This window comes from Cinclus cinclus, chromosome 3 (genome assembly GCF_963662255.1).
Source record: "Cinclus cinclus chromosome 3, bCinCin1.1, whole genome shotgun sequence".
Classification (NCBI taxonomy): Eukaryota; Metazoa; Chordata; class Aves; order Passeriformes; family Cinclidae; genus Cinclus; species Cinclus cinclus.
This window is the reverse complement of record NC_085048.1, coordinates 44,931,378-44,959,110: the sequence shown is the minus strand read 5'-3', so window position 1 is coordinate 44,959,110 and position 27,733 is coordinate 44,931,378. Positions and strand designations below refer to the sequence as shown.

Below are 27,733 nucleotides of genomic sequence, written 5' to 3'. Positions count from 1 at the left end.
CTACGGAGCTACTTCTATCTGTTAGGATTAGTCAATTTAAATTCAGACATAACCTGAATTTAAAATATTTGCAATTAAAATTATAACAGTGCTGTGTCTATTTTCTTCACAGGTTTGCTGGTCCTCTGAAACATTTCAGAATGCCACTGGTAAAAAGGAACATAGACCCCAGGCACTTGTGCCACACAGCTCTGCCCCGAGGTATCAAGAATGAATTGGAATGTGTCACCAATATCTCCTTGGCAAATATAATCAGACAACTGAGTAGCCTAAGTAAGTACATTGTCTTAATAGCTATATTTAGAAATAATGTATTTTACAGTCACAGTGTTTGAAGTTTTAAACACTTGTCAAATTCTCAGTAGAAAATTGTCACTGGGTCTGGAATGTAGTGCTTTTGTGGGTAGTGTCTAGCATGGACATCTGTGAAAGAAAACTAGGACCTTTTCTAGCAGCATGTCTTAAAGCAGTTCATCCATATATTTCTGTTACCAGTGGAATATGACAGGAAAAAATAGCTGGTAATTAATAGAATGCAAATAATAATAATGGAACTCAGTAAATGTTAACCTTAGAGCAATTCTTGAGCAGGGAATATGACTTAATGACATATGTATCTGTTTGCTTAATTCTCTCAGCTTAAACCCTTGGTCGTGTTGTGGTCATTCAGGAAAAAAAAAAGAGTTGAAAAGAGTTGCCTTTTGAAATAGTAAACCCAGAAATGTAATTATTATATGTATTTTAAATAGTTAAAGATTTTTCTTCCTTTTCTCCCTCTGTCAACGATTTTACCTTTGTTGCACTTGAGAGAAGTGAATACTTCCTGAGCTCTGAAGCTCTGAAGGAGTTTTGCTGACAAGGCTGATCTCTGGCTTGTTTTTTCTTTAAGTTACAGCAGCTTAATAAATTGTCAGGTGAACCAGCATGATCACATTTTGAACTTCCAATACTACAAGTGCTTTTTAACCTCTAGGACATTACTAAAACTACCAATGCATTAAATATTTAAATGTGCATGTATATGCATCTACAATGTAAAAAGTCTTTCAGCTCCATCATTTTCTTAGAGTCACTGGTGATGTAGCCTAATTTGTTGATTAGATTGATTTAATTATTGGTTTGATTATATGCTGTATGGTGAGTCTGTTGTGGCAGCCTTTCAAAGCTGTTAGGGTGCCATTAGGTGGAAGACTTAACTGAGGACACCAAATTACGGAATTGAGACAGGAATGCTTAGAGCACATAAATAAGAACATTAGTAATATAGCTGTAGCAACAAAGGAAAGTAACCATGTGAATACTTTTCAGTGAACCAAGAGCATATCCTATCAGGATCCAGTATATGATCACCATCTGTGGTTTTGCTTCATTCTGCCAAAAGCCCTTCTCAGACTAGCTGCTCATGTACTAGCTTCTCTTTCCAAGTCACTCTTATTAATGTTGTATTATTTTAGTTTAGTTTGCTTGTTTTAGAAATTCTTACTTGATTGTAGGCTTCATCTGGGGGAATTTGCTTTTGTAGGTGGCATGCCAAATATCTGTTTGGCATTTTTATTTGGAAGTATTATTTGATCTTAAAAATCCCAACAGTAACTTCTAACCCAACATCATGGTCTCAGACTGACCTGTTGAGATTTAGCTGCCTTTGCTATGTTTTCTTGATATACAGATCTTACGTCTGATGTTGTATATACTGCTGCTTAGGAGGTTAGGATGCAGCAATACTAGAACAGAAAGGATTCAATTAAGGAAGAAAAAAAGAAATTAAGAATATCCATTGAATGCTTACCCATTTGTTGCATGGTTTGCCTAGCATGTAGGACAGAGAAACACTTGCAAGAGAATGTGACCATAATTGCATGTAGCTCTTCTTTGTAAAAGCAGTGTAGTTCTTCCCTGGAACATGCATTCATGTGTTTATACCAATATTTTAATCTGATACTCTGTGTGTTTTTAACAAAAAAAAAAAAAAAAAAGAAAAAACAAATAAAAACCTTTTTCCTACAATTAAAATAGAACATATTTTGCAAAACAGTCCTTATTTGTCAGCAGCGCTAAGGACTCTTCTTTAAAAATGGGGATCATGTTTCAAAGGTTTGGGTACTTGTGAAAGTATTTTTTTCCAGGGTTATTTTAGCTTTTCTGCCTGTTTATGCTTGAAGTAATACAAATTCAAAAATATTCAGGAGTTATGGAATAGGAATTTTGTGTCTCATGCTTAAACGCAAATAACCAGGCTTCACTTGGTGTGTCACTGTTAGGGGTGTTCAGTGAGGTCTGCTGACATGCAGATAAATTTTAATAGTTGCCTATGAGTCACAGCCAGCAGGCATGCAGCAGTTGCAGCAATCCCCTGGCAACCAACTTCTCTGCAGTCCTTCCCTTTTTGTTTTCCATGGATAATGTGTATGTTTGAGAATCAGCCTTTAAATTGTAGATGAAATGAGACTTTACTCCGAGGGTGGAAACAGAGCTCTGGTAGGGTTTCTTTCCCTTTAAACCGAAGCTGCTTCTGCTTTTGCTGGTAAAGTTATGCAAATTCAAATGAATTGTCTTTGACCTGATTAGTAATCTGTCATCTCTGCCTCTAAATTTGTCATTTGCTGACCCTCAAATAGGGGATCAGACTTCTGCCATTATGGTTATGATTCTCATGACCAGGCAGTCTTAACCTTTCTTCTCACATGATATGGAAAAAGAGCGCTGTCATGGAATTGGAGCCTCCAGTACTCTAAACAATGCCTAAAGTCATTATTGAGGAAAAATAAGCATGGAGTTTTGTCATGTATGTCATCGGACCTGTTAATATCTTGAAGATATTAACAACTCAACTGAATTACTCAAGCAGCTGGATCTAATTGGATCTACTTTGCACAAGGTGTTGGACTAGATGACTTCTGGAGGTCTTTTAACCTGAACAGGATTGTGTTTCTATGATCTTGGCTACTACATTTAAGTAGGATATACAAGGAGAAAAAATACCTATGAAATTACAGGAATTTTGTTTTCCTGTGTTTCAGTATAAAATTGAAAGAGCTTTACATCAGTACCTCAGTGATAACTGCCATGTGTCTCCATAAAAATCATCAAACCTTTCATAGCTTATTTGATGTCCTGCTTCTAATTGTTCAGTTTGAGAAATTTTTTGGCCTTTAAAAGAAGTAGAGATGAAAGGACGAAATATTTATTTCTGCTTTGAGTGATAGTCCTTGCCTTTATCCCTGGAGCATGAAAACACATCAGTCTGTCTTGATACAACATACAAAATTGGCAGTAAGTAATTTTTTTCCCCCATCTATTCCCAGTCTTCTCTTACTTCATAAAAGGATCTGTTTTCTGACAGCTTTTCTTAGCACTGTGGCAGAACAGAAACTCTCTGGACAACAGCAGCAGCTGTCTTAGTTTCCTAGCCATTCTTCCCTGTATTTCTTTCTTTCTAACAGTATCTGCTTTGAGGAAGTGCTTGCCTATTGTTTGCAGCAATATTGCACATACATTATTACTCCAGTTCTCTATACATTGGTGTATGTCAGGCCATAACATTCCTGCATACATGAAACACAACTGATAGCATTGTGCAGCTGTGCTGTTGTTAGAAGGGGGGTAAATAGTTCTCTTGTGTGAATGTAGCCTCCTCATTTTGTTCACAGCTATTGACCAATCTTGTTTTTCCTTTTATTCAGCTGTTCCATGGACACAGAATCTCGGTACCACATAAGACGCCTAACTGATAGGGTTTGTTCTCAGCCCCAGTCTCTGACACCTCCTTCTAGGGAGGAGAACATTCCTCTTTTTGAGTATGTGCCTTTAATGTATATTTGCATTGCAGGCATTCAGACTAGGCCTTTTATTCAATCATAGCAAGATGACATTCCCCATTTTTCCTTTTACCTCTGCATAACTGAAGAGAATGCTGCATAATTCTGCTAAGCTGGAGTGCCTTATATGTTAGTGAAAACAATTTTCACTTAACATTGAACCTTTTGTAGCCTTTTCCCTTCTTCTATCTTGTCTGTGTAGTATATCTATTTTTACCATGTTCTTCTAATTCTTTCTTTTCCTTGCCCCTTATTTGTTAGTTTTCAGGAGTGGAAGCCTGACTTCGGAGCAAATTTTTTCTCCCTCTTATTTTTTCTTCTCAGACACACTTCTACTTTTCTTTCGTATGTTTTGCTTACCATGCCTTCTCCAAAAGTGTTAATCTTATGAGAGACACTTTTATCTTTTGAGAAACACTTTTTCAGCTCAGGGAAACCTTCAGTTTGTTATGGCTTAAGGTGTTAACGTTCAGTAAGTGGGAAATGTTTCTCCAGAAATACTTAGCCTCAAGGTGTTGGGACTGCAACTACTTTTTAGAACCAGGCCTCTTGAGCTCAAAGACCAGCCTCTCTCTTCACCCTGTGTGGACAACATCTTCAGCACATGGTAAGATTCCTGCATGCTGCATGATTGGAATTAAGTCTGCAGATCTGCAGCTAGAGTTTCAGTCAGTATTCCAGAAACAGCAGAACCCCCATGTTGCATCTTGCCCTGCCCGTGCTCCTTCTCAGTGTGTTCAGGAGGACATTCATTGTGAATTTTCTTCATTAGTCACTCCTCTTAATTCGTTATTACTACAATTGCAGGGAACACAGGAGAAAGTATTCTTGTGCACAAGGTGTAAGGAAACTGATGGACTTGAAAACTAAAGCCTAACTGAGCATGAGAGAGCCCCATCCTGTCAGAATCTTCTATCTGATTTCTTGATGTCATCTCTGCAGCAGTGGCAATGTGACACTGTTTTCTGTCCATCCTGAATGGTAATGAGAGGATGAGTAAGTGGTCAATAAAGTTTCATTGAAGGCAACTATGTGTTAGCAGAAAGAAGTCCCACCTGTCATTAATTCCTTGCCTACATAAAGCAGTGAATTCAGGTTATGTTAGAATGAAAGGAAGAGCAAGATTTCCTTGTGAATTGATCATTAGCACTGCTACTTTCCACATAAATTCAGCTCTCAGCAGTCTCTTTCACAGATTTCTGGATACGTAATGGTAATCTCAGCTAGCTCACTTGATAATGTCCTCAGTGGTAGTAACAAATGATATCTCAGACTCCCATAGCTGAAGATTTTTGTAGACTGATTTTTTTTTTCTTTTTGCATGTCAACAGGAAGCATCAGACCTGCTCTTGATAAGGCCTTTAACAAAGTTTATTTGATACTTTTCATGCCCTGGTCAGGTTGTCTGATAAATATCTGGTTCAATTTTCCTGGCTAAAGGAATCAAGCTGTCTCCTCAGTACTCTGATACTCCTACTATAATCCTTGTGGACTGCCCTTACACTTTCATTAACGAAAGTTTCTAATTAGCATCAGTGCTATGTATTGAGTATGTCATTTTTCAGAGCTTGCTCAGCTATAACCAATGAAGTTCCCAAGGATCTACCAAGGTTCTTATCTCCAAGCTGAGTCTCCTAGCTCTTAGTCTGTTTCCTAATCACCGAGCTGTGAGACTGAAATAATCCTGATGAGAAATAAACCCAGACTTTCAAACTCAGATACATCTCATTTTTTTGCAAAAAGTAAATTATGTAGTGAAGATCTGAAGCTGAATCAACAGGCTATGGATATGTTAAATTATATGTCAGAAATAATGGAGGAGGAAAAATATATTAATAGACTTAGAATAACTTTCCTGTTTTGCTTTATGAAGGAACCTTGCTTATATATTGTGAGTGGATTATATGGTAACTAATTATCCTGAGAGAATATTTTCTAATAAATACACTATATTGTGTAGAAAGGAACCATTAATTAGTGAATAATGTAATTTTGCATAGTGTAAGTGCATTGGGAAGGGTTTCGGCAGTGGGACATGACAGGTTTTACAGCTATTCTTGTTCTGTACCTTTACTTTTTAGAAATTGTAGTGGACAAGAATATTGTATAGTGTGTGAACAGGAATTAAATAATAGAAATCAAGGAATAATAGTGTGTAGGTGGGTAACAGACTGAATTCTAAGCTTATTCTTAGATGTTTTACCAATTTTTTTTAATTGCCAAATTCATATTTTTAAACTAATATTGTTTTGGGGTTTGTGTAATTCAATATATCAACATATTTATTATTTTAATATTGAATAGTAGTAATATTAATTTTAGTGACATAGCCCTTAATAATGTCACCAAATATTTAATATATTATCTCTTTTTATAATTTAGTTCAATGATAAATGTGTCGCATTAGATTTTAGGTTTGTAAATGTTAAAATATGTAAACACATATCACTGAGCCTTGGAAGTCTGACAGATCACTTAAGGCTAAGTTATTTAAGATCAATACTTCTAGCAAGATTGAACAATTGACTTATTTTGAATGTCCTGCTTGCTGCATTTTGCATTGACCTGAGTTTTACCTGTCATCTTCCTGAATTTCAAAAGTATTATGCTAGTTTATGGCACTGAGCACTGTGTGTGGTCAATGTGTCCATCCAGGTACTCCATCAAATTCAAACCATGTTTCACAAAGGCTGCCTGTGCCATAACTGATCTGCAGGGTGCTGCTTTAGGTTGGGATGCAGCTGAAGAGTTTGGAATTCTTTTTCTTTAACAATGCAGAAGGATAGTAAAGAAGTGACCTCTTCTACAAGTCCTGGTTCAGGACTCATGTCCCACTCGTTGTCTGAAAGCCTGTAACTAAATCTGTTGGTAACTGATCTAGTGTTGCAAAATGATTAATTTAAATGACCTTTCCTATTGAGAATGCCCGAGTTCAGGTGGATTTAAGGACTGGAGTTTGGAGAGGGTTGCTGGTGTGTGCCCTAATCCTTGGTGTGGTTCTAAGAATTTGTACAACGCAATAATAAAGTCTGTGAAGACATCTCTTTGTCATGCTTTATTTAATTAGCCTGAAGTACTGTCCAGAACCTGATGTGGAGGTTGCAGTTGACTTCAGTTCATCTGATATATATCCAGTCCCCCCAGAACAAGACAAAAATTCCCATTTCTTTTACCTTAGTATGTCTTCATTTTAGGGTGTTGGATAATTAGCAATTATTCATTTGTGGATAGAAGCCAGGGAGGCTGGACAAATGCTTAAGCAATTATGGGGGGAAATTAGGAGATAAATTAGAAGGGACATTTGGTGAAAGCAAAGCACTGTAAAACTAATCAGTATTTTTTTGACATTTTATAAATCATTGTATGCTTATTGCCATGGTAATGAATGAAAATGGAGTGGATGATACAAGTTTTGGTGATTTTAATTTTTTTAAAAAATGAGGAAGGTAGTAAGCAGTATAATTTTTACTCTGTTTGCAGTTAGTAGCTACTAGCCACTGTTCTCTTTTCAGCTCAGGTGTGTTTCAAAAGTCAGAAAAATATTTGGTTAAAAAGCCATCAAAGTACATGCATGTTATAGAGGGGAGGAAGAACAGAACTTTGTTTCTAAGATATTTTATTTGTCACAAAAAAAGGATACTGACTGACAACACAGAGAGCTTCATTCCTCTATCCCTTTCTTACTGAAGGTTTAATTCTTACTGAAGGTGGTCAGAACCCTTTGATACACAAGGAAAAGTTACGAAAATAATAATAAGGTGAATAATAAATTCCTTAATTAAAACTCAATAATAATGTGTCCTCTTAGTTAATTTTTTTAAGTGCTCTGTTAATAAAAATAAATGCCAAGCACGTTTTGCAAATACAGTAAAATAAGCTTCTCACAGACGTTGAATTAATTTAATTGCAGAAGTCTATATTGTCATTTAATTTACTAGGCAAACAAGACCACTGATCTACTGATCTTTCTGATCTGGTATTATGTATCCAACTCTCAGCAGGATCCTAAGGTGTTAATATTTTAATTGTCATAATGAACTGTAATTCTCTTTGTTGTACTGTGTGAAACAAGTGTAGAGCTTTTCAGCAGACCCATAATATTGCTAATTTTCTGAAGTGGTAATGATACTTTGGAATATTCATTGTATAATGGAATTAATTTTGCATTCTTACTCTTCTGACATATTACCTATAAATTATGTGGAATGAGATCAGCTTTGTTTACTAGCGTGCTTTTTTTTCATACTTTCTTTTACTTATTTGAGTTTGTGACACTTTGTTTGGTATTATCACCTGTAATAGTGTCCTTTGTAGTCCATTCAAAACTGAAGATAGATTCCTATACACAGAGATGGCAACACAGATACTGGATTATGAGTACGTATTTATACATTCACATATAGTATTCTTTGGAATGGCAGTTGTACTTTTCACAAAAAGCAAACATTTTGCTTTGCCAGAGGAAGCATTTGGTTAAATATACCTCTGGCTAAATAAAGAGACCACCAGCACACAGTAGGTGGAGACATCATGGTTGGCATACCACTTCAAATATGACAGGTGGTTTTTAATGTATTTCCCATTCGAGGATAAGTGTTCATAAGCACAGGCAAATTATTCCTTGCAGTATGTTTGTGGCTGTATGCAACATAATGAAAATATTTCCAAGACAGATTATTTGCAATTGGAGCTCATTAATGAGGTAGATGAATTTTAAGCCTGATTAAATAATACAGTTAGAAGTTTAGCCTCAAAATACACTTATAAAAGGGAAGTTACTGGATTTTAAAGCCCTGCCCCAAATTAATTTTTGATTCAATACATGAAGTTTTATATTTGACTTTAAATTTAGTTTGTATGTCCCTGAATGTTATGTGAGTTATCTAATTAAAGTTAATAGTTCTGAACATATTATCTGAAATGCATTAGATTTTTAGTATCTGCATATTAAAACTTCAACAATCTTGTTCTTAGTGGATCACATTTTTAAGTAATTTCACTTGCTTCAGGTACAGGTTAAAGAACATAAACTTTTCTAAGTTTCAAGACATATTAGAAAGTCTTATGTTAGGTGAGTTGCCAGCTAAGACTTTTACTAACTTTCCATCTGTATTTTTCTGTGGACTTGTGCTAGGAGACAGAGGTTCTCAGAATGGGAGCACCTTTGTTCTGCTTCTCACTGTGGCTGTTTGCAGTGCTCCAAGAATGAGAGGAAGACAGCATATAGGATATTCCTACTAATCTCCCTGCTTCCAGCACTTTTCAGCCTGGAAGCCTCTCTAACCATCTGAAGTTTGTCTGTATTTCCTAATGCTCAGTGTGTTTCTTTTTCATGACTTTGTATCATTGGCAAATTTCAATGTCGGTTTTTTCCCCAAGTAATTTGCATGTATCTTAAATAACATGGATCCCAACATAGAAACTTAGTAAAATTCACCTTCCTTGACTGTGAAGACTGGTGATTTACTCCTATGCCCCGTTTTCTACCTTTTGAGGAATTATTTATCTGTGCCATTTCTTTTGTATGCCCCATCTGCTAAGTTTTCCCCAAACCATTTGATTAAGGACTTTCTAAACTCTCTTGGAACTCTTAGTAGATCAGAGCGCTTTATCCCTGTGCTTCTAAACCATTCAGAGATTTCCCTTTACAAAAGCTGTGCTGCCTCTTCTGTCATGAGTCATCCTGATGTCTGCTAATTCAATTCTTCATAATGATCTATACTAATTTGTATGGATGTCAGGTTTATAGGTCTGTAGCTCTCAGGATGTTCCATGAAAAAAAATGGAACCTTGTTGTTGAGTGTTTCAGTCTGTATAAGGAGATTTACAATTGCTCCTAATGTTTGCTGATCATTTTGTTCATCTAGTTTTGTAATTTTTATATAGGCCCTTCAGTTTCTTTGAGCCTCCCACAGTGAGTTCTGGCATCAGGATCTCTCCAGTTCCCTTCGGTGGATACCAGTGGGAAGTGTTAAATTAGCTTGTCCACAGGGGTCTTGTCTTCTCTGTATTACTTTATATTTTCATGGCCAGTCAGCTCTGCAGACTCCCTGGCAGGCTTTCTTATTCCTCATGTGTTTGAAGGGATATTTATTGTTAGTTTGCTAGTTGTTCCTCTTCTATTTTCTTCTTCTGTATATTTCTTCTGATATCCTCTTTTATATTCCATTGTTTATAGTCATGCTGCTTTTCTATTGCTGTTACCTAAGTCTTAATAAATGGTATGTGCTGGCTTTGTGCTTACTACACAGCATCTTTAAGTAGTTTCCACAATACCTGGAGGGATTTAATTTTTGTTCTTTTGATGTGTTTATATAAAAATGTCCTCGTTTTTATGTATACTTCCAAATGTATTGCTCACCAAAGGCAGAATTTCCACAGCTATCCTTTCCTTTTATACCTGTCAGAACTTGAGTGCAAAACAGGTAGTTAGAAATTTGTGAGATTTATACTTCCAAAACCAACATAAGTGCACAAACAGTTCATGAATTACATATGCACAGTATCATAGATGGTTTTGAAAGCTATCACATTGTATTTCAGAAGTGTGGCTACACATTCTGCTGTGTAATATGGTGGGGTTTTTCCAGTGACATTGGCAGACTACTCAAATGGAGTCTTGAGAGCATTAGAAGCAGTATGTGGAGTATTCTGTAGAAAAGAAACTCATTACTGATCCTTTTGTCATAATATTTTAATCTCTTGCTCCTTTGTGCTAAAAGCATGATGTGTATTGATGTGAACAAATGAGGTCTTTTTGGTTGTTTGGGTTTTTTTTTACTTTAGTGTAAATTGGTCAGTTACTAGAATTTTAATCCTTCAAAGTAGGATTTATTATTTTAGTGTGTATTTTTGAATAGGCTGGTTCCAATTTACCTAGATGTGAATATCCAATCTTCCTTTTTTGTAAAGTTCTCTGTACAGCAGGAGTGGAAGGTGTGCTCCATTTTGAGAACAGTGTTGAGGTAAATTCAAAGATTAGTTACGACTCAGACAGGAGCATCTTCAGATACTGGAAGCTGTCCTTTTAGAAATATCCAAGAAACTGTGCAGTCCAGTTCCATGCATATCAGCACAGTTAAATAATTTTATAACAGCTAAATATCTGTCCCACAATGTATTAAATAATTTCATTTCTGGTAAATAAATTGCATATTAAGTATTTAACTTCTGTTTGCTTTTCTAAAGGACTCTTAATGGACTCAGTAAGTACAGGTTGTTACAAGTGATACTCATGCATCTTAGAATTGCTTAATTGTAACAGTAAGAAATCATTTGCCTGTCTTGTGATATGCTTGGATTTTATTTTTTTCTCCATGTTTCAGGTAAATATGCTGAAGATATATTTGGTGAACTTTTCAACGAAGCACACAGTTTCTCATTTAGAGTCAACTCCTTACAAGAACGTGTAGATCGCTTATCTGTCAGTGTTACACAACTTGATCCAAAGGAAGAGGAATGTAAGTTACCTCCTGCAGGGAGGATTTCTTATTTTGCCACTCAGACAGCACTGATAGGTGAAATAGAAATAATAGTTTAATAGTTTAAATCATATTTATAAGAACTCAGAGCTAAGTATCATAAGAAAGGTCCATTTCTATTTTTGCTTCAGGTTTCTTTTATAGCCTTGAGCAGCTTTCTGAGCTGAGTGTTTTCATGGTTACTGCATGATACTAAGGAATTTACATAAAAATGGCTACAGGAGTATCTGTCACTTCAGTAGTGTTATGTGTTTGGAATATTAATAATATTATGTAATATTATGTGAATGCTTGGAGGTAAGTCTATACCATTTTTAAATCTTTCTACTAATTTTCATGGAATGTAAGCATGTTACATTGTGTGATTACAATTGTATATACAGAACAAATGAAGTGTCAAACCAGGAGAGTGGTCATCAGGTTATCTTTGGTTATAGATGTCAAAATTTCACCAGTAGGAAAATTAGGCAAAGGGAAGTTTGATTCTGTATTTCACGTGACATTAATTTTAGAACAGATTTTAAAAGACAGCTGTTCACAGCTAGTAGCAGATTTTCCACAAAATCATGACTTGCCTAGGGGAATTCTTACATTAATGGGATTTTCCAAGTCTCCTGATAACTGAGTATAAATCACTCCCATACACCTCTTTATCCAATTGTTGTGGTTTAACCTGGCAGGCAGTTAAACACCACACATCCACTTGCTCATCCCTGCTCCACAGTGGGAGGAAGGAAATAATCGGGGGGGGGAAAAAAGGGAAAATTTGTGGGTTGAGATAAAGACACTTTAATAGGGCAGAAAATTAAGGGAAAACATCAATAATAATATTAGGATATACAGAACAAGTGATGCACAGTGCAATTGCTCACCACCTGCTGACTGATGCCCAGCCAGTTCCTGAGCAGCAGCCCAGCCCCCAGACACCTTTTCCCCTGGGTTTATCTGGTGAGCATGATACCATATGGTATAGAAGGTCTCTTTGGCCAGTTTGGGTCCGCTGTTATGGCTGGGTCTCTTCCCAGCTCCTTATGCTCTCCCATCCTGCTCACTGGTAGGATGGAGTTAGAAGCTGAAGAGTCTTTGACCACTGCTCAGCAACAGCTAAAACATCAGTGTGTTATCAGCATTATTCTCATGCTAGATCCCAAACAGAGCACTATATCAGATACTAAGAAAAAATTAAGTCTCCTCCTGCCCAAACCAGGGCATTTTTGCCATGACTGGATAATGATAAAAAGTACGTACCTTGTATGATAATAAATTGTCATCAGTTGAAATCTTGAAAAAAACTGTAACACTCCAGAATGTTAATGGCATTTCTACCCTTACACTTGACAGCCTAGTTTTGGTTTAAATCAGAGAGGGAGGTATGTTGATATATATCTAATGAACATATCTAATTATGTTAATAATTCACATTTCCATAGAATGGAGAGACCATATTAAACCATTGAGTTAAAACATCCAGGGATGTTACACAATAGCAAGATGGAAAATTGTACTATTCCATGTAAAAAACCTTTGGCAAGTTTTGTTCTCAGTTTCAGGACCAAAAATCTGTAATCATTTGATGTTAGAGAATTACTAGAAGTAGATTTAAATAGTGTGCAGTCCCCAATGCACCATACCAACACATGTTCAGAGAACCATGTGTGCTGTAGTGTTTGCTAAAGTGTATAGCTAAAGAAAGGTACAAACTGCAGTTGAGGAAACAGGGCTGTGAGTAGGTCTTCACAATGAAGTCCAGCGTGGCTCAGGGTGACTTCAGCGTGTTCCCCTAAATTTGTCTCACACCTTAGAGCAGCAGTGACTTCAGAGAAACACATCCAGTCCTCAGTGTCAGGAGCTGTTAAATTACTGTTTTTATTAACTTAAGAATATCCAGCCCCTGAGCTGTACCCAGTTCTCCTTATTCACAAGCATCTACCTGGAATGAGTCACCAGATGAGGACAAAAGAGGTGAGGACACATTTGATATCCCATTTCCTTAAAAGTTAGGGATCAGGAAACTTTTTTCCTTCAGTATACTGTTTTGGGCTTGACTTTAGAAATCCATCACAAATAGTTTATGTTTAGTCCTAGTGTGGACTGCAGTAGCTGAAGGATGCTAATGAATGAAGGGGGGAGGGAAGGGGGAATATCTGAATTTACCTTTTCTAACTCTATGCAAGAATTAAGCAACTTTCAGTACTTCTACTCAGCTAACAGCATGAATAAAATGGGATATACTTGTGAAATGAGTCTCATCTGCTCTTTGCCAGGAGGCAGTAATAGAAGATTTAATGGGCTCCTTTGGGCTCATGCTATTACACAAGAGAAGGAAATTAAGATTCATTTAAAGCTAAGTGGCATGAACAAAACCAGCCCAAGTCAGATTCACTAAACGAGATGCAGATACTTGACAAGATGTTTCTAGTAGAGTCAGAGTGATAAAAAGCTCTGAATTTGTTTGAACAGTCTCTGTGTTTTCTCATTTTGAATTATTACAGTGTCTCTGTGAAAGAATAAAGCCAAGGTTAAGACTGTATCTTTAGGAGCCTAACTCCTTGTGCACAATTTTTCTGTCATAGAAGAGTTGTTATGAACTTAGTTTGGTTTGAATTATTACACTCTTTTCAAATTCTTGATTTCTCGGTGTTATTGATTTCCTGTTTTAATAGATTTTTAAAATACTTTGTTCTTTTCACATACATGTTGGTTTTTCACCTCAGAAGATACCAAACTTTTATGCAGACAAAAAGAAATCCTCTGCTTTCCGTCAGTAAACTCAACTTTATTTCAATTGTATGGGAAACAAGCCCACATGTATCGAAGAGTAATATTTGTGGTCCTTTTAGGACTGAGAAAACACATTCTTGCTATAAAGCTGAAGTAAGGTTGACAGCTTCACTAGATCTGCAATATAAGGTATCCTCATAGGTGAGAAAATAGATCCTGAGTATAGTTTCTTTGCAACCATTTTTCATTTCACTATTTACTTTATAAGTAACATTACTAACTGTCCATATATATGCATATTGTATAAATAAATAATATTTTTCTTAATTTATCAAATTTTTGTGGATTTAATTGTGCCTCTTAAATGTGAAGTACTGCTAACAGTGAATAATGTCATAGCTATAGAAATCTGACAGTTTTGAAAAGAATATTAACTTTAACATTTATATGGCTCTTTCTTTTAAATGCTGATACATGGTACAGCTCTGAAGTATAGTGTCATGAGTTTTGTGTTACTCAGAAATAAATAATATCAGGGCAGAAGGAAAATCATAAACTCGGTGTTTATCAGACTATTTTGGTATTAATTTAGTGGTTCTTTCAATGTAAGCTGCCTAATTATATTTAAACCTCAAACCAGAGTATTTTAATCTCAAAGGTAAAGTATCAAAGTCTTGATTTTTATAGTATATTCGTTACAACTGTGACAAGCAACTTAAATAAACCTAATGGCAGAAGTGCTGTGGGTGAGCAGCCTGGCACACTTCAGGAAAGGAATTGAATAGTGTTTCAATAGGCTTCTGCCTTTGAATACATGTATTCATTGCTTTTCTAAGCATTCTATAATTATTGCCCTGTCATTAAAACAATAGTGGTTCAAAATTTTGGCTGGACTAATGCCAAAAACAGATTTGACATTTTGCTATGTGCAAAAAAGGAGACATTTGGTGGGGAGAAACCTAAAAAGCTTGACAGATAATTGTGGTCTCTGTACTGCTGGAAATGGGAGACTTGGTCAACTTCAAAGTCTGGATACTCAGCCCATTGTGAGACTTAAAAGGAAAGTGCAGTAAATCCCAGTTTAACAGGCAGCTCACTGTCCTTAGCCTCTGAAGAAGATTTTGCTGAGTATAAAAGAGTATAAATGTAATCAAAATTAAGGACAGGGACCACATGAAAATTGATTGATGATCTCCACATGTACTATATTAAGTGGAGAGTAACACCATTGTCAATTCATTCATTAGAAATTTTACCCTCAAAGGCAAATAAAGGCTGTTAAATTATATAGCAGGTCACTTTTCCTTGCACATCTCTACTTAAAGTTGGATTTCAGTGTATTTCCCTCTCAAGATTCTGAGCAGGTGGGCTGGGCTTCAACTGCTCTCCATGTTCCTTCTCCAATTTTCTTATGCCCTTGATTAAATTTGTGGGTTATGTAGTAAGTAAATCAATTTTAAATTAGTGTGTCCAAGGCTTAATAGTTCCATGGTAAGACCATGATACTGCATATTTTGTGTATAGAAAGAGGGATGTGGAGAAAATACCATTTGCTAAACAATGTGGTGGTTTTGTTGAGGCTCACCAGCAGATTCAGTGGGCAATGATGCTCGTGGGTAATTCACATCTTAATGGGGCTTGCTTGTTCTACATGATGTATTTGAATCAGCTTCTGAGTCGTCCTAAAATGATTGCTCTAACATTTACATCTTCTTTTTGTTTACCTGTAGTAGTTAAGCGACATACATTCTCTATCCAAGGAGTTCTTGAGCTGTTTTGGAAATTTTTAGAGCGGTATTTCAGAAAATTTCTGTTTCTTGTGTAGGGGACAAGCCCAAGAGTCATGTCGGATCTACAGAAATAATCTCTCTCCTTATCAAACCCACAGTCAGAGTATTCTGATGGCAGAGAAACCCAATATGTGTGCATTCTGGTCATTGTTTAAATGAATAATAATTAAAAATATAAAATAGATAAGGTAGAAATCAGACTTTGAGATTGCAGTGTCTTTAGGAACTGAATCACACAAATCTTTACCTTAGAATTTTCTACAGCAACACTCCCTACCAATTAATTACCTTTAATGGGCAATTTACAACTAAGTTATTTGTCTGAGAGCATCATTCTTTCCTCTTTGCACTTTTCAAATTGTTGGGTAAGATTCTGAACAGAGAAAGGAACTGTGGGCAACCGAGTCCTTTGATTTGTATGAATTTTCTCCTAGTCAGTTAGTTCTGCAGGGAGTTACAGCTGTGATTTTCCAGAGTTTAAAGTCTTGAAAGTTGCCAGGATGAAATTCTGCATGAAGTATTAAGAGAGCAAGTTTTTAAGAGGAATGTATATGTTTTATTTATTTATTTATTGTCTTTAGGAGAATGGTATTTTTGGCCTAGAACCTAATCATAAATTGTGTAGTTGAGTGAGTGTAAAAGAATAAAAATAGATCTAGGAGCTTTTCTTTTTTCCTTTTGGTGAAGTAAAATGTAGTATTTAATGTATTTGAAAAGTTAAAAGTAGCTACTTTCTGTCAGTGCACTGGTGTGCTCTATACCTGACTTTTACTATAAATTGAGGATTGCAGTTTAATGAGATGCTTGCCAAGAGATAAAACATTATTTAGTATATGCATTACAAATGTGCTTTTATTTAGTTTTTACTTCACTCCAAAAGAAACAGTTATTGTATCTCATCAGAGTGCAATTTAAATACCCTTCCTTTCCAAGGAAGGCAAGGCATCTCTTTTTTAAAACCAAGAAAGAAAGGTTGACAGTTTAGCTTTCTGACAGACAAATTTTTGTGGAAAATATTGTTGTATACAGAGGGTTAGATTGGCTGATATATTGTCTTTTCTTACAATCCAAACAACAGACACAATAAAGACAAACAGGCATTTGTTTAGATTGTTGAATGAATCTTCAAATTAAATTGTGAAGATCTCAATATGAACATTTAAGGAAGTTATTCAAGACCCCATTTTTTGTTAATTGTAGTAAACACAAGTGGTGTAGTAGGTGGACTTTCAGAAAAATATATCCATATCAAATTTAGGATCTTGGGCTATACAAAAAGTTCTGGTGCCTGTAAGGAATTAAGCAACTGGAAGCATAAATCTACCAGCATCAAGTCAAATACCTACAGCTTTTCCAGCTCCTCCTTCAGCCGCTCATCTCTTCTCACACATGAATTCATACATCCAATTTGTCTGACCTGTCCCCTTGCAGTGCCAGTTTGTCAATCAGCCAAAGCCGGGTGGGACCAGCCAGGTTTTCACATCTTCCCCCTGCTGAGGCTGTAAACCACACGGGGAGGGCTTTAGTCTCTTTGCCAGCTGGCAAGCTGAACAAGTGGCATTGTAAGCCAAACCGTGCACAGCCCAGGATTACGCTGGGTGTGCGACGTGGGATTTACCTGATCCCTGTGTGTAGGCGAGTTATATCCATGTCATGACTCTCCGTATTTTGTGTGCCACATCCTTCCGTTTCCTGAGTAATCCTGTCCTAATGTAGTCTGTTGTTTGGAATAATGGTGTGCTTTTCAGGGAATGCCTGTTACAGGTTATCAGCATAGGATATGCAGTTTGAAATTCTACAATGTAACTTTTCCATGAAGCCCTCTGTTGTGTGTCTTAGGTTTAGAGAGAAAATTATTACGGTTATTGTTGGGGATTGATTGATTGATTGATTGATTGATTGAATTTTTATCCTCTGGTGTGTTACCCCCCCTGTTCATGTGTACAAAATGTACAGTTTTGAGCAAGAAAAGGGAAATTATGAATTAGACTGGCGGTGCTTGCTCATTGAAGAGATGGAGTGCTAATAAGGAGTTTGTGTAACAGTGTCAATAATACGGTGTCATATAATCTGTGAGCATTTTAATATTAAACCAAAGTACTGTATTTATTTATTAGAATAAATTGATTAATTTCATTGTCTTCAGAATGTATACAGGTTCAAAGAGAAGTATACTAACTTATACTTTTGTTGGAAATATCTCCAATATATGACACACAGAAATCTTGCAGGATTGCCAAGCAACTCTGAGCAAGTACATTTGGTGTTATTTGTATAACCAACAACCCAAAGGAAAAGCAGCTGAAGTATAAAAAGATCTAAGACTTAAATTTTTAGATGAGGTAAACCTCAGTTATTCTAACTGAACTTTTGCCAGCTGATAACAACCTGTACTTCATGACAGCTACAAAATATATAGGGTTATTTATGTCTGCAAAAATACCTACAGAAACTGAGACTCCTAGCTGACATTCAGACATTATAATACTTCTTTCACACACTTAAAAAGGCTTCTGAGCAGCTAATTAAAGCTATTAAAAAGAATAAAAGACACTGTGATGAATTAGAACCTAAGGGTGTAAAGGAGGAAACTTCTCCAGGAATACACAACCTTGCCAAGTGTAATAAACTTCAAAAGCCCGGCTGAAAATCAAATAAATCCCATCTTTAGCCTCACAAAGGATGTTGCCAATATGCTTAGGTAAGAAGACAGAACATTCCAGGAACTGCAGGCCTTCTGGAAAAAAATCCTACCTTCTGCCCCTTTGTGATCACACAGTAGAAACCCAGCTTGGTGTATGTACACATGTATGTGTACACTTGTATGTGTTACAGGAACCCGAGTAAAAAAACAAACCAGCCTTCAGCTTAATCAGGTTTTTCTCTAAATTGTTAATAAAGGCCCTAGTGATAGCAGGGCAGGGGTAGAGTTGTCCTCTCATCTTGCATAAAGGGGCATTACTATAAATCTGATTCTATACAATAAACATAATTATTTATAGATAGAATGTATGTACTGAAAATGCTCCTTGCTACTATGGCAGAAAAGTGTTTTCAGTATTGTTTGTGATTTAAAAAAAAAGAGACAAAACTAATTAAAAGATCTGCTACTTTATCTAATGGAAGTTTCATGCTGGTTGCAAAGGTAGCTTTAAGACACACCTGGACTTTACAGGTGCAGTAACTGAAGACCAGGGAGGGAGAGAAATATGAGACTAAAATAGGTATACTGTTTCCAGAATTAAAACTGCAAAGCTTATCAGTTGTGGTCACTTTTCCATTAATCTTTAGCTAAATTTTAATGAAATAGAAAAAACTCTTTTGAAATTGAGAAAGATATGTAGGCTTTGCCAGGAGTGGGTAAAAATAGTTGCAGTCCCTGTTCCATGTGTTGTTTTCATGTAGTATTGTTTTCCTTTGGATCTTACATAAAGGTAATTGATTATTCCTAACGACCGTGCTTAAAAGTCAAGGTGACTCTGAATTAGGCAGAGAAGTTGTTTAAACGGATTAAAAAACATTTGACTATTTTCATGTGTTGGAAGATAGAATCACCTCCTATTAAAAGCCTATTGATCTCAGTAGCATAAGCTTAAGTGATTTGCTGGTTTGGCATCTCAGTGGGCCCTCAGTGGAGCTGCTGCCTACATGCAAGGAATGCAAAGTCTGGCTTGCTGATGCCATAAAGGTAGAATCTATACCTGAAGATAGAGAGCAGTTTTTATGAGCAAAAGATTGTGAAATGGAGTTGGTAAATGTTATTAGCTACTTCTGGACTGTTGAATGATATTTTACAGCTACAGTACACAATTTGTTGAACTACTCAGGAAACACAGAGTTCTGATACCTAGGTGAGAAAAATTTCCAGTGAAGCTAAATAGAGGATAATGTGCTACCACATTACAGCCATGTTTTTCACGTAGCCTGGCAATATCTTGCCACAGGTTGATGAATCTGTATTTGCTGTAAAATGCCCAAGATTCAAGCAGTAGTGTTTTATATTTTAACCGACATTAGGCAATTCCAGATTAATCTGAACAAAATTTATCTGGTGGGATTTTTTTAAATGGCCATATCCCCTTTCAGTGTCACTGCAGGACATTACAATGAGAAAAGCTTTCCGGAGTTCCACGATTCAAGATCAACAGCTGTTTGACCGCAAAACTCTGCCAATTCCTTTGCAAGAAACTTACGATATTTGTGAACAGCCTCCACCACTTAACATTCTCACCCCTTACAGGTTAGTAAAAAAAATAATTAGAAACCATTTCTAGCTTCTTTTGTGTAATAGAGAGGATATATCCATGCACCTTGCTCACATTCAGTAACATTTGAATATTTAAGGAGCCAGACTAGAAAACTGTGAAGCTGCTGGAGTAATGAAAGCAGAAGAAGACACTATATAAGCATTACAATTTCGCTCCATTTTACTCAAATCTTAACTCAGTGTAACATGGTAGGAAAATAGTTTTTATTTTCTGTATTTATTTAACCGTGTAATTTATCTGAATGTGAAGTGAAGAAATTAAACTTAGCTTAATTAAGGTAAGTGTGTAGAAAGAAGGATCTTCAATGGAAATGAATGTTGTTTGCTGTCCCAGAGATTCAGTTTGAATCAATAGCTGAACATGAGCAGCCACACAAATTTGGTCAATATTTTAACAGCAAGATTTGAGTTACTGGAGTGGGAGTTCTCTGATTTATGACACCTTTTTTTCTGTTGTTATTGTTGTCTGGAACTTGTGTTAAAGTTATCTTTTTAAAATTAGGACCTTGAATGCCAGGAAAGATAATGAAAAGTGATGGTGCAGGAGGTCAATGATCATCTCTTTTGTGCTCCTCACTGAAACATTTCAGGGCCTGAGATACTTTATATTCCTTAATATGCCCTTGTTTGTCTTAATGTTTGGATTCATGTCTTGTCAAATAAATAGTGTGCCCTGTTTGTGTCACTGTATTTCAGGGATGATGGAAAAGAGGGTTTGAAGTTCTATACCAATCCTTCATATTTCTTTGACCTGTGGAAGGAAAAAATGTTGCAGGACACGGAGGACAAAAGAAAAGAAAAGAGGAAGCAGAAGGTACATATGTTAACTTTATATGGCTTTTCTTTGTTTTTTTCCTAGAAAGGATTTGCTTGCAGATAGGCTACTTTAATAGCAATCCAGACTTGACAGAGTCATCTTTATTCAACTAAAGCTACTTTTATTCATTCAGTTCCATCAAATTTAGCAATAAAATAATAGTAGCAGTAGTAGTAGTAAATAATATAAAAAGAACCTAAAGCTTTCATGCTGTCTTAATGTAACCAACTTTTGCCAAAATTTTTAAGTATTCTAGCAGTCACTCAAAAAGGAGGAATACAGCAGGAATAAAGAATTTCACATAAAGAATTTCACTTAAACACTTACTTTTAAGACAAAATTTTGACAATCTTACAGGTGAAAAAGCTTAAATGACATTCTAATAGATATGTTTAAACTAGAAATAAATTAGTAGGAATAAAACACTTTGCTTATATTTTCTTAAAATTAAACAGGCACTTTTGCAAAAGGTAATGCTGCTTTTTTGTTTGAGCATTATTCTGTATGTTTCATACATAGTAGAGAGAGTAAATATGAGGGTCAGTTTCATAATTTGATTTCAGATTTAGAAAAAAAAGCTACTTAAACAGGTATTTTTCTCTCTATTATTCAGTTACTTATCCACTAGACTCATGTTTCTGGCTCTTACAAGTCTTTCTGTTCTATATATTATGTTTAGCCTGCAAGCAAATTTTTCTTGCATTTGAAATGGGATTGTTTTTCATAATTTTGTGGCTGATGTTTATGTGCAAGTAATTAAAAAAAAACTGTCTCAGTTGTCAGTTTTGTTTGCACAACTCTCCTACAGCAGAAAAATCTAGATCGCCCTCATGAACCAGAGAAAGTGCCAAGGGCACCTCATGACAGACGGAGAGAGTGGCAGAAGTTAGCCCAAGGTCCAGAGCTCGCAGAAGATGATGCTAACCTCTTACATAAGCACATTGAAGTTTCTAATGGCCCAGCTTCACATTTCGAATCAAGGTTTCTTTTTGTTTTTTCTATCCTTTATGAAGTGTATTTGTACTGCGTAGTGAACACGCGTGAGAAATGGTCAGTGACGAGATGCCACTGCTCCCGTTGAAAGGCACTGGAAATCACTGATGTAGCTTAACCAAAACTCAGTTTTAAAATTCTTAGTGAGTCCTTAAAGGAGTAGTTACTATGTTGTTGTTTTTAAGGGTAGCATGTATCCTCATTGTATCCTTGAGGATGTGTTGTCCTCTGCAGCTTGATGAAGGTGTAGTGTCACTGCTGTAAGCTGGCACACAGGTGTGTCACTACCTTCCAGTCCTGACCTACAAAATTCCCATTATTCCAGCCTCTTGATTTTTCTTAAGCAGACACTGCCAAGAATATATCGTGTGTGTGTGTGTGTGTGTGTGTGTGTGATGTGAACAAACGTCCACTTGGAACTCAAATGAGAATGCTGAGCTTCTCTTTACTCTTGAACAAATCCATTATTTGATTGACATTTCTGGTTATAGCCTATTACAGAATCCAACCTGTTGAATTCTCATTTCACAGCACTTATTTGCTGGTGGCTAAAAGTAGCATTTCACATGGTAAACACCTGCTGTGCTTATGCTTCTGGTCTTGGTACAAAATCAAGTCCATTCTACTACCCAAGAAACATCTGATAGCAAAGAAGTCTGACAAGTAATGTTAGGACATTTGGGGATATATTTTTGGTTAGGAGGTTTTGGGTGTTTTGTTTTGTTGTTGTTGGTGGGGTTTTTTTATGTATGTTTGGTTGGTTGGTTTGGTTTTTGGTTTTGTTTTTTTAAATTAAAAAGTATTTATTGTCCTCCCAAAAACTGGGAGGACAAATTCATTTTTCCCCCTATCTTTCTGTGGTCAAAAGCACACCATAAGAGAGTATTTTGTTTGGCTTTGTAAGGCCTTCAAACAAGCTCAGTAGTGATCGTGAGTAATTATGACAACTCTGGGAGAGAGTGTTTGTTGAGTGAAAAGTAGAAAAACCTGCTTGTAGAAAACTTAGTTCAATTCAGAATGGGGAAATGCTCTCGGTGCGTTTCACTCAGTGGGGTACAAATTAAGTTATGATGATTAGCATTTTTCTAGGAGCAGCTTTATAGTATCTCTGTAAACTGCTGTGTCAAGTCATTGGCAGAAACATCTGCTTTCCTGCTGTCCTTTTGTTGTGTTGTATGTTGGGTTCCACTTTTGACATTCTTGTTTTATATCCAGGACCCTGGCCTGAACCTTGATTAGCTCAGTACTAATAATGCAATTATTAATAATTCCAAAGTGCTTGAGAGCACTGCATGTGCAGAACATGTTGTTCAGATACAGAACAGCACCATGCTTTGGAATGAATGAGGAAGATTATCACCCCTGAAGAATTTAATAGGCTAAGATACTACAGTGGTGGCAGTGTTGCTCCACTTGTTGGAAAATATTCTACAAACACTTTTGCTCTGAATTTAATTGAGAGTTTTTAAAATAAAAAGATGTAATTGAATAGTTAATTAAAATTTACTAACTGATCAGGTCCTTGAGGTGTGCCTAAAGTTGTCACTAACAAGTTGAATCACCCTTTTTTTACTGCTACTACTCAATAATAGATATTGATTGAGTCCTACGTCTATTAAGGCAGCAAGTTCTCTGTATATATTGGAATAAAGATCCTCTGACAGAAATTCAGCTAAATTATTCAGTTGTAAATTCTACCATCGTAACACTGATGGCTATTTCATGAATGTTATAAAAGAAGAGTAGTTCTGGTCGTATTGCTGTGTTTATTTAACCCAAAATAATGTGACTAATGAACACTGAGGTCACACATATGCTGTAGAAACTATCTGATATACCCATCAAAATCAAACCCTTGAGCTGCTAGAAGCAATAACAGGGAAAGTGGGGTAAATTATTGAAAAGCCACACTGTACAATATGCAACGTTAGTGGGGAGAAGACGCTTGCATTTGGAAGTCAGACTGAAGTATAAAACAGTAGCTGAGGTCACTAATGCTTACTCTTACTAAAGGTGGAGTTGGATCACTTCTCCCTGTTTTCCTACAGATCTCAAGCATACGTGGACCACATCGACGGATCGTATTCCCTTTCTGCGCTGCCCTACAGCCAGATGTCTGAGCTCCTGAGCAGAGCCGAGGAGCGCGTGCTGGTCAGGCCCCACGAGCCGCCGCCGCCGCCGCCTCCCATGCACGGAGCTGCGGAAGTGAAGCCCGTGCCTCCCTGCGTTAGGTACCCGCCAGAAAAGCCACCTGCAGATCTCCCGGGGCTGCTTTAGTTCTCTGCAGCCCCGCTGACAGTTGTTAGCGCTCTTTCTGCGCTGCCCAGAAATCCCAGGCGTCCCAGGGGCTATGGAAACCCACAGCCCCAGCAAGCCTGCAGGAACAGGGCTGCCAGGAGCTGGATGGGAAGGCAGGCATCTAAATCCCGCAGGGTGCTCTGATGGAGACAGGTCTCCCTTGCCATTAATACTGTGACCGTGCTGCCTTCTGAGTTAAATGGCGAGACAACTGTATGGAAAATGTTTCTGTGAAATATGTTAGTATTTCAGGATGTAGCTTTGGAGCTTTGGAAATTTGTACAACTGAGCTGTGTTTCAGCCTGCATGAAAAGAAGACTATATTACAGTAAGACAGTCAGCTGTCAAAACTGTGTAGTCATTGCATTTGCTAAATTGCAAGTGATTCCCTCTCCCAAAGTGTTTTTATTTTCTATTTCTTTGTACCTTTTCAGAAGTGAATACATACAGACAATATTTTCTAGAGGTGAAAATTTCTTTATCACTCCCCTATTATTTTATACCGAAAGTCTTACTTCATGGTCAGGTACATACAACAGAATAGAAGACAATTCATTCAGATGGGGTTATTACATTAGCAAGATGTTAGTCTCCTGAAAAGAATGATTTTTACTGCTTTGGAGATCATACAGTAAAATGCATAACTCTTTAGATTAATTTACCACAACAGTTTAAAGAAATCCTCTATTGGTGTTTCAGGAAAATAAGTCTTTCAGGAAAGGACAGTTCTCTCTTGTTTTCTTCAGTTCACCTATCCATTGTCCTATAATGAGTATCTAGCATAGAACTGTACCTCTCTGTACATAGAAGTGATGACCTTTGATATTAGTCTCACTCATTTTGTCATCACACCTTAAATATATATTTCAAATTAACTTGTCCTCACTGTTTGCATTGTTTTGTTTTCGTTTTAAAGCTCTGTGAATCAAAGCAGTTAATCAATTACTAGTTCCCTGGCTTGTGAAAAATAATTTGGATTTACTTAAGGACAACAAGGAAGAATTGTACTAGTATAGGAAACCTTTGATAAAGATGCAGGTACTTTGTATAAGAACATAAATTTGTTTAATAACTGAATTTGAGCAGAGGTCTTTTGGAAACCCCATGCATGCTCCATACTGAAAATTAGACTTCCTTGTTTATGAGGTGTGGACAAACACCCTGAAATCATCATAGTACATAATGCTCTTTAATGCCCAGGTTTCAATGTTCTTAAGCTGCAGAAGTGAATCTATAACTATTTTTTCCACTCTATAGCTCTAACTACTTTGTTCTGTTATTGGGTGTTGCAGTTCTACTCCTGGCTTGGTAGAAAATCGTCCTCAGTCACCAGCAACAGGCAGAACACCGGTGTTTGTGAGCCCCACTCCTCCTCCTCCACCACCACCACCTCTGCCATCTGCTTTGTCGACTTCATCATTAAGAGCTGCAATGACTTCCACTCCTCCACCCCCAGTCCCACCCCCACCACCCCCTCCCACAGCTGCTCTGCAGGCCCCTGCTGTGCCACCTCCACCAGCTCCTCTCCAGATAGCTCCTGGAGTTCTTCATCCAGCTCCACCTCCAGTGGCTCCTCCCCTAGCACAACCCTCTCCACCTGTCACTAGAGCCACCCAAGTGTGTGAAGCTGTACCTGTTCACCCAGTTCCTCCACAAGCTGAAGTACAGGGACTTCCTCCACCACCCCCACCTCCTCCTCTGCCACCTCCTGGCATTCGACCCTCCTCCCCTGTCACAGTTGCAAACCTTTCTCACCCTCCTCCTGTTCTGCATCCTCCTCCCACAACTATCGTCCCTGGCCCTCATGCACCCATAATGCCTCCATCTCCACCAGCCCAAGTGATTCCTGCTCCTGAGCCCAAACGCCATCCTTCAACTCTTCCTGTAATCAGTGATGCTAGAAGCGTTCTGCTGGAAGCAATACGGAAAGGTAACATTGGTTATTAAACAGCTAAAAGAACAATCTCAGAAACCTGCTAAATACACATGACCTTTGAGAGATGGAATATTTCACACGTGTAAGAAGTTAGAGGAATGCATTCTTAGGTCTGTTTCTGTTTTCTATCCTCTACAGTGTATGCATTGCCAAGTAAACAGGTTTTTTTCAATTTGTAATTGCACTTATCAGATGTTTAGTTTGGATGGCAAAACTGGTTATCTGTGGAAGTTAGATTACAGAAAAACATACATGTGTTTGTAGATAATCTGTGGAGATTATCTTTCCACTTCTGTTTACCTGCAAAATAGCTATTTCTGATCATCTATAGATTGCGTAGAAGACAAAAACATTGGTTTTCACAGACTGTTAGATAAAAGGAAAACTGATCAATTGGCATTGGAATTTTGATCATCTGTCACTGTATTACAACAAGATATAAGCGATGTTGAGAAATGATTGCTGAAGACTTCAAGCTGTTAAGTATCTGATCTGGACACAGCTGTGGAGCAGCCTTTGCATTGCAAGGTGCCCATGGCAGAGTGCAAGGGAAGGTCAGAGCTGTGGGGCAGTGTTTTCCTGATGATTTCATGAGGAGCTGGGTCTGCCAGCTGTACCTTTCAGCTTATGATGCCCATGGCCAGGAAAATCCCTGCTGCACTGTGTGTGCTGCATTTTGAACGGTGGGGTGTGTTTCAGTAGTTAAGATCTCTCAAATGTTTCAAATCCTACATTCTTCTACTCTTCCCCTGCACGCGCAGCAAAGCACAGAATCTGTATGGTACTGTAATATCAGCAGATAGGCTATAGCACTAATTCAAAATATTCTTGCATGTCTCTATGCACATGAATTGATAACATCATTGAAGTCTAAAGAAATGTTGACAACAGTTGAGTACAACAGGGGTGCCTGAACACGCGTAAGGAATGTCAGCAAAAAAGAGAAAATAGAGCCTGCTGGTATAATCAAGGTCATTGCTGAAAATACTTTTTACCAAGTCATGCCCAAGAAACAAAGGTTCGAGTTACCACAGCTTTGATCTCCAAGTAATACTTCCTCCCAAATCAAATCATTACATGATAAAAAACAGGGTTACAAGAGGTCCTCTCTTGTTAGGATACTCAGCTATAAACTTGCATTAAAATTAAGAACTGAGAGTCTAGAAAACATTTGGAAATGCAAATAGCAAAACAGCTTAATCACTTACAGTGGTACTAAAAATTAATTTTAATGGGAAATCAGAACCAGGATATTACAGTAGAATGACCCAAGATCCTGTCTGCCACTGCAATTCTGACACTCCTCTCTTCAAAAGCGTGACAAAAGAATTTCTACCTGAGCAGGACAGCGTCTTCTTTGTTTTTGCTTGCAAAGCATTTTGTGACTCATGAGCTAAATACATTTACAGTGGTGAAGGAGGAGAGTGACGTGTTTGTGATCTGATGTTCTCCAGGTATTCAGCTCCGCAAGGTGGAAGAGCAGAGGGAACAAGAAGCTAAGCACGAGCGCATTGAGAATGATGTTGCCACTATCCTCTCCCGTCGCATTGCTGTGGAATACAGTGATTCAGAAGATGATTCAGAATTTGATGAAGTAGATTGGCTAGAGTAA

At 37.1% G+C, this 27,733-nt stretch overlaps 1 protein-coding gene across 1 annotated transcript; it reads left to right on the top strand.

Annotated features, from left to right (window-relative positions):
- Positions 1-119: 119 nt before the first annotated feature.
- WASF1 (WASP family member 1) lies at positions 120-27,733 on the top strand. Its single transcript, XM_062488732.1, has 8 exons — positions 120-273; positions 11,144-11,278; positions 19,897-20,050; positions 20,774-20,891; positions 21,703-21,875; positions 23,936-24,118; positions 25,478-26,115; positions 27,576-27,733. Exons 1-8 carry the CDS (start codon positions 141-143, stop codon positions 27,731-27,733), a joined length of 1,692 nt encoding a protein of 563 aa, XP_062344716.1. The 5' UTR covers positions 120-140.

Coding starts and splice junctions, on each gene's coding strand:
- WASF1 (XM_062488732.1), top strand. CDS start 141: ATGCCACTGGTAAAAAGGAACATAGACCCCAGGCACTTGTGCCACACA. Junction 274..11,143: donor CAGACAACTGAGTAGCCTAA/GTAAGTACATTG, acceptor TCCATGTTTCAG/GTAAATATGCTGAAGATATA. Junction 26,116..27,575: donor GCTGGAAGCAATACGGAAAG/GTAACATTGGTT, acceptor GATGTTCTCCAG/GTATTCAGCTCCGCAAGGTG.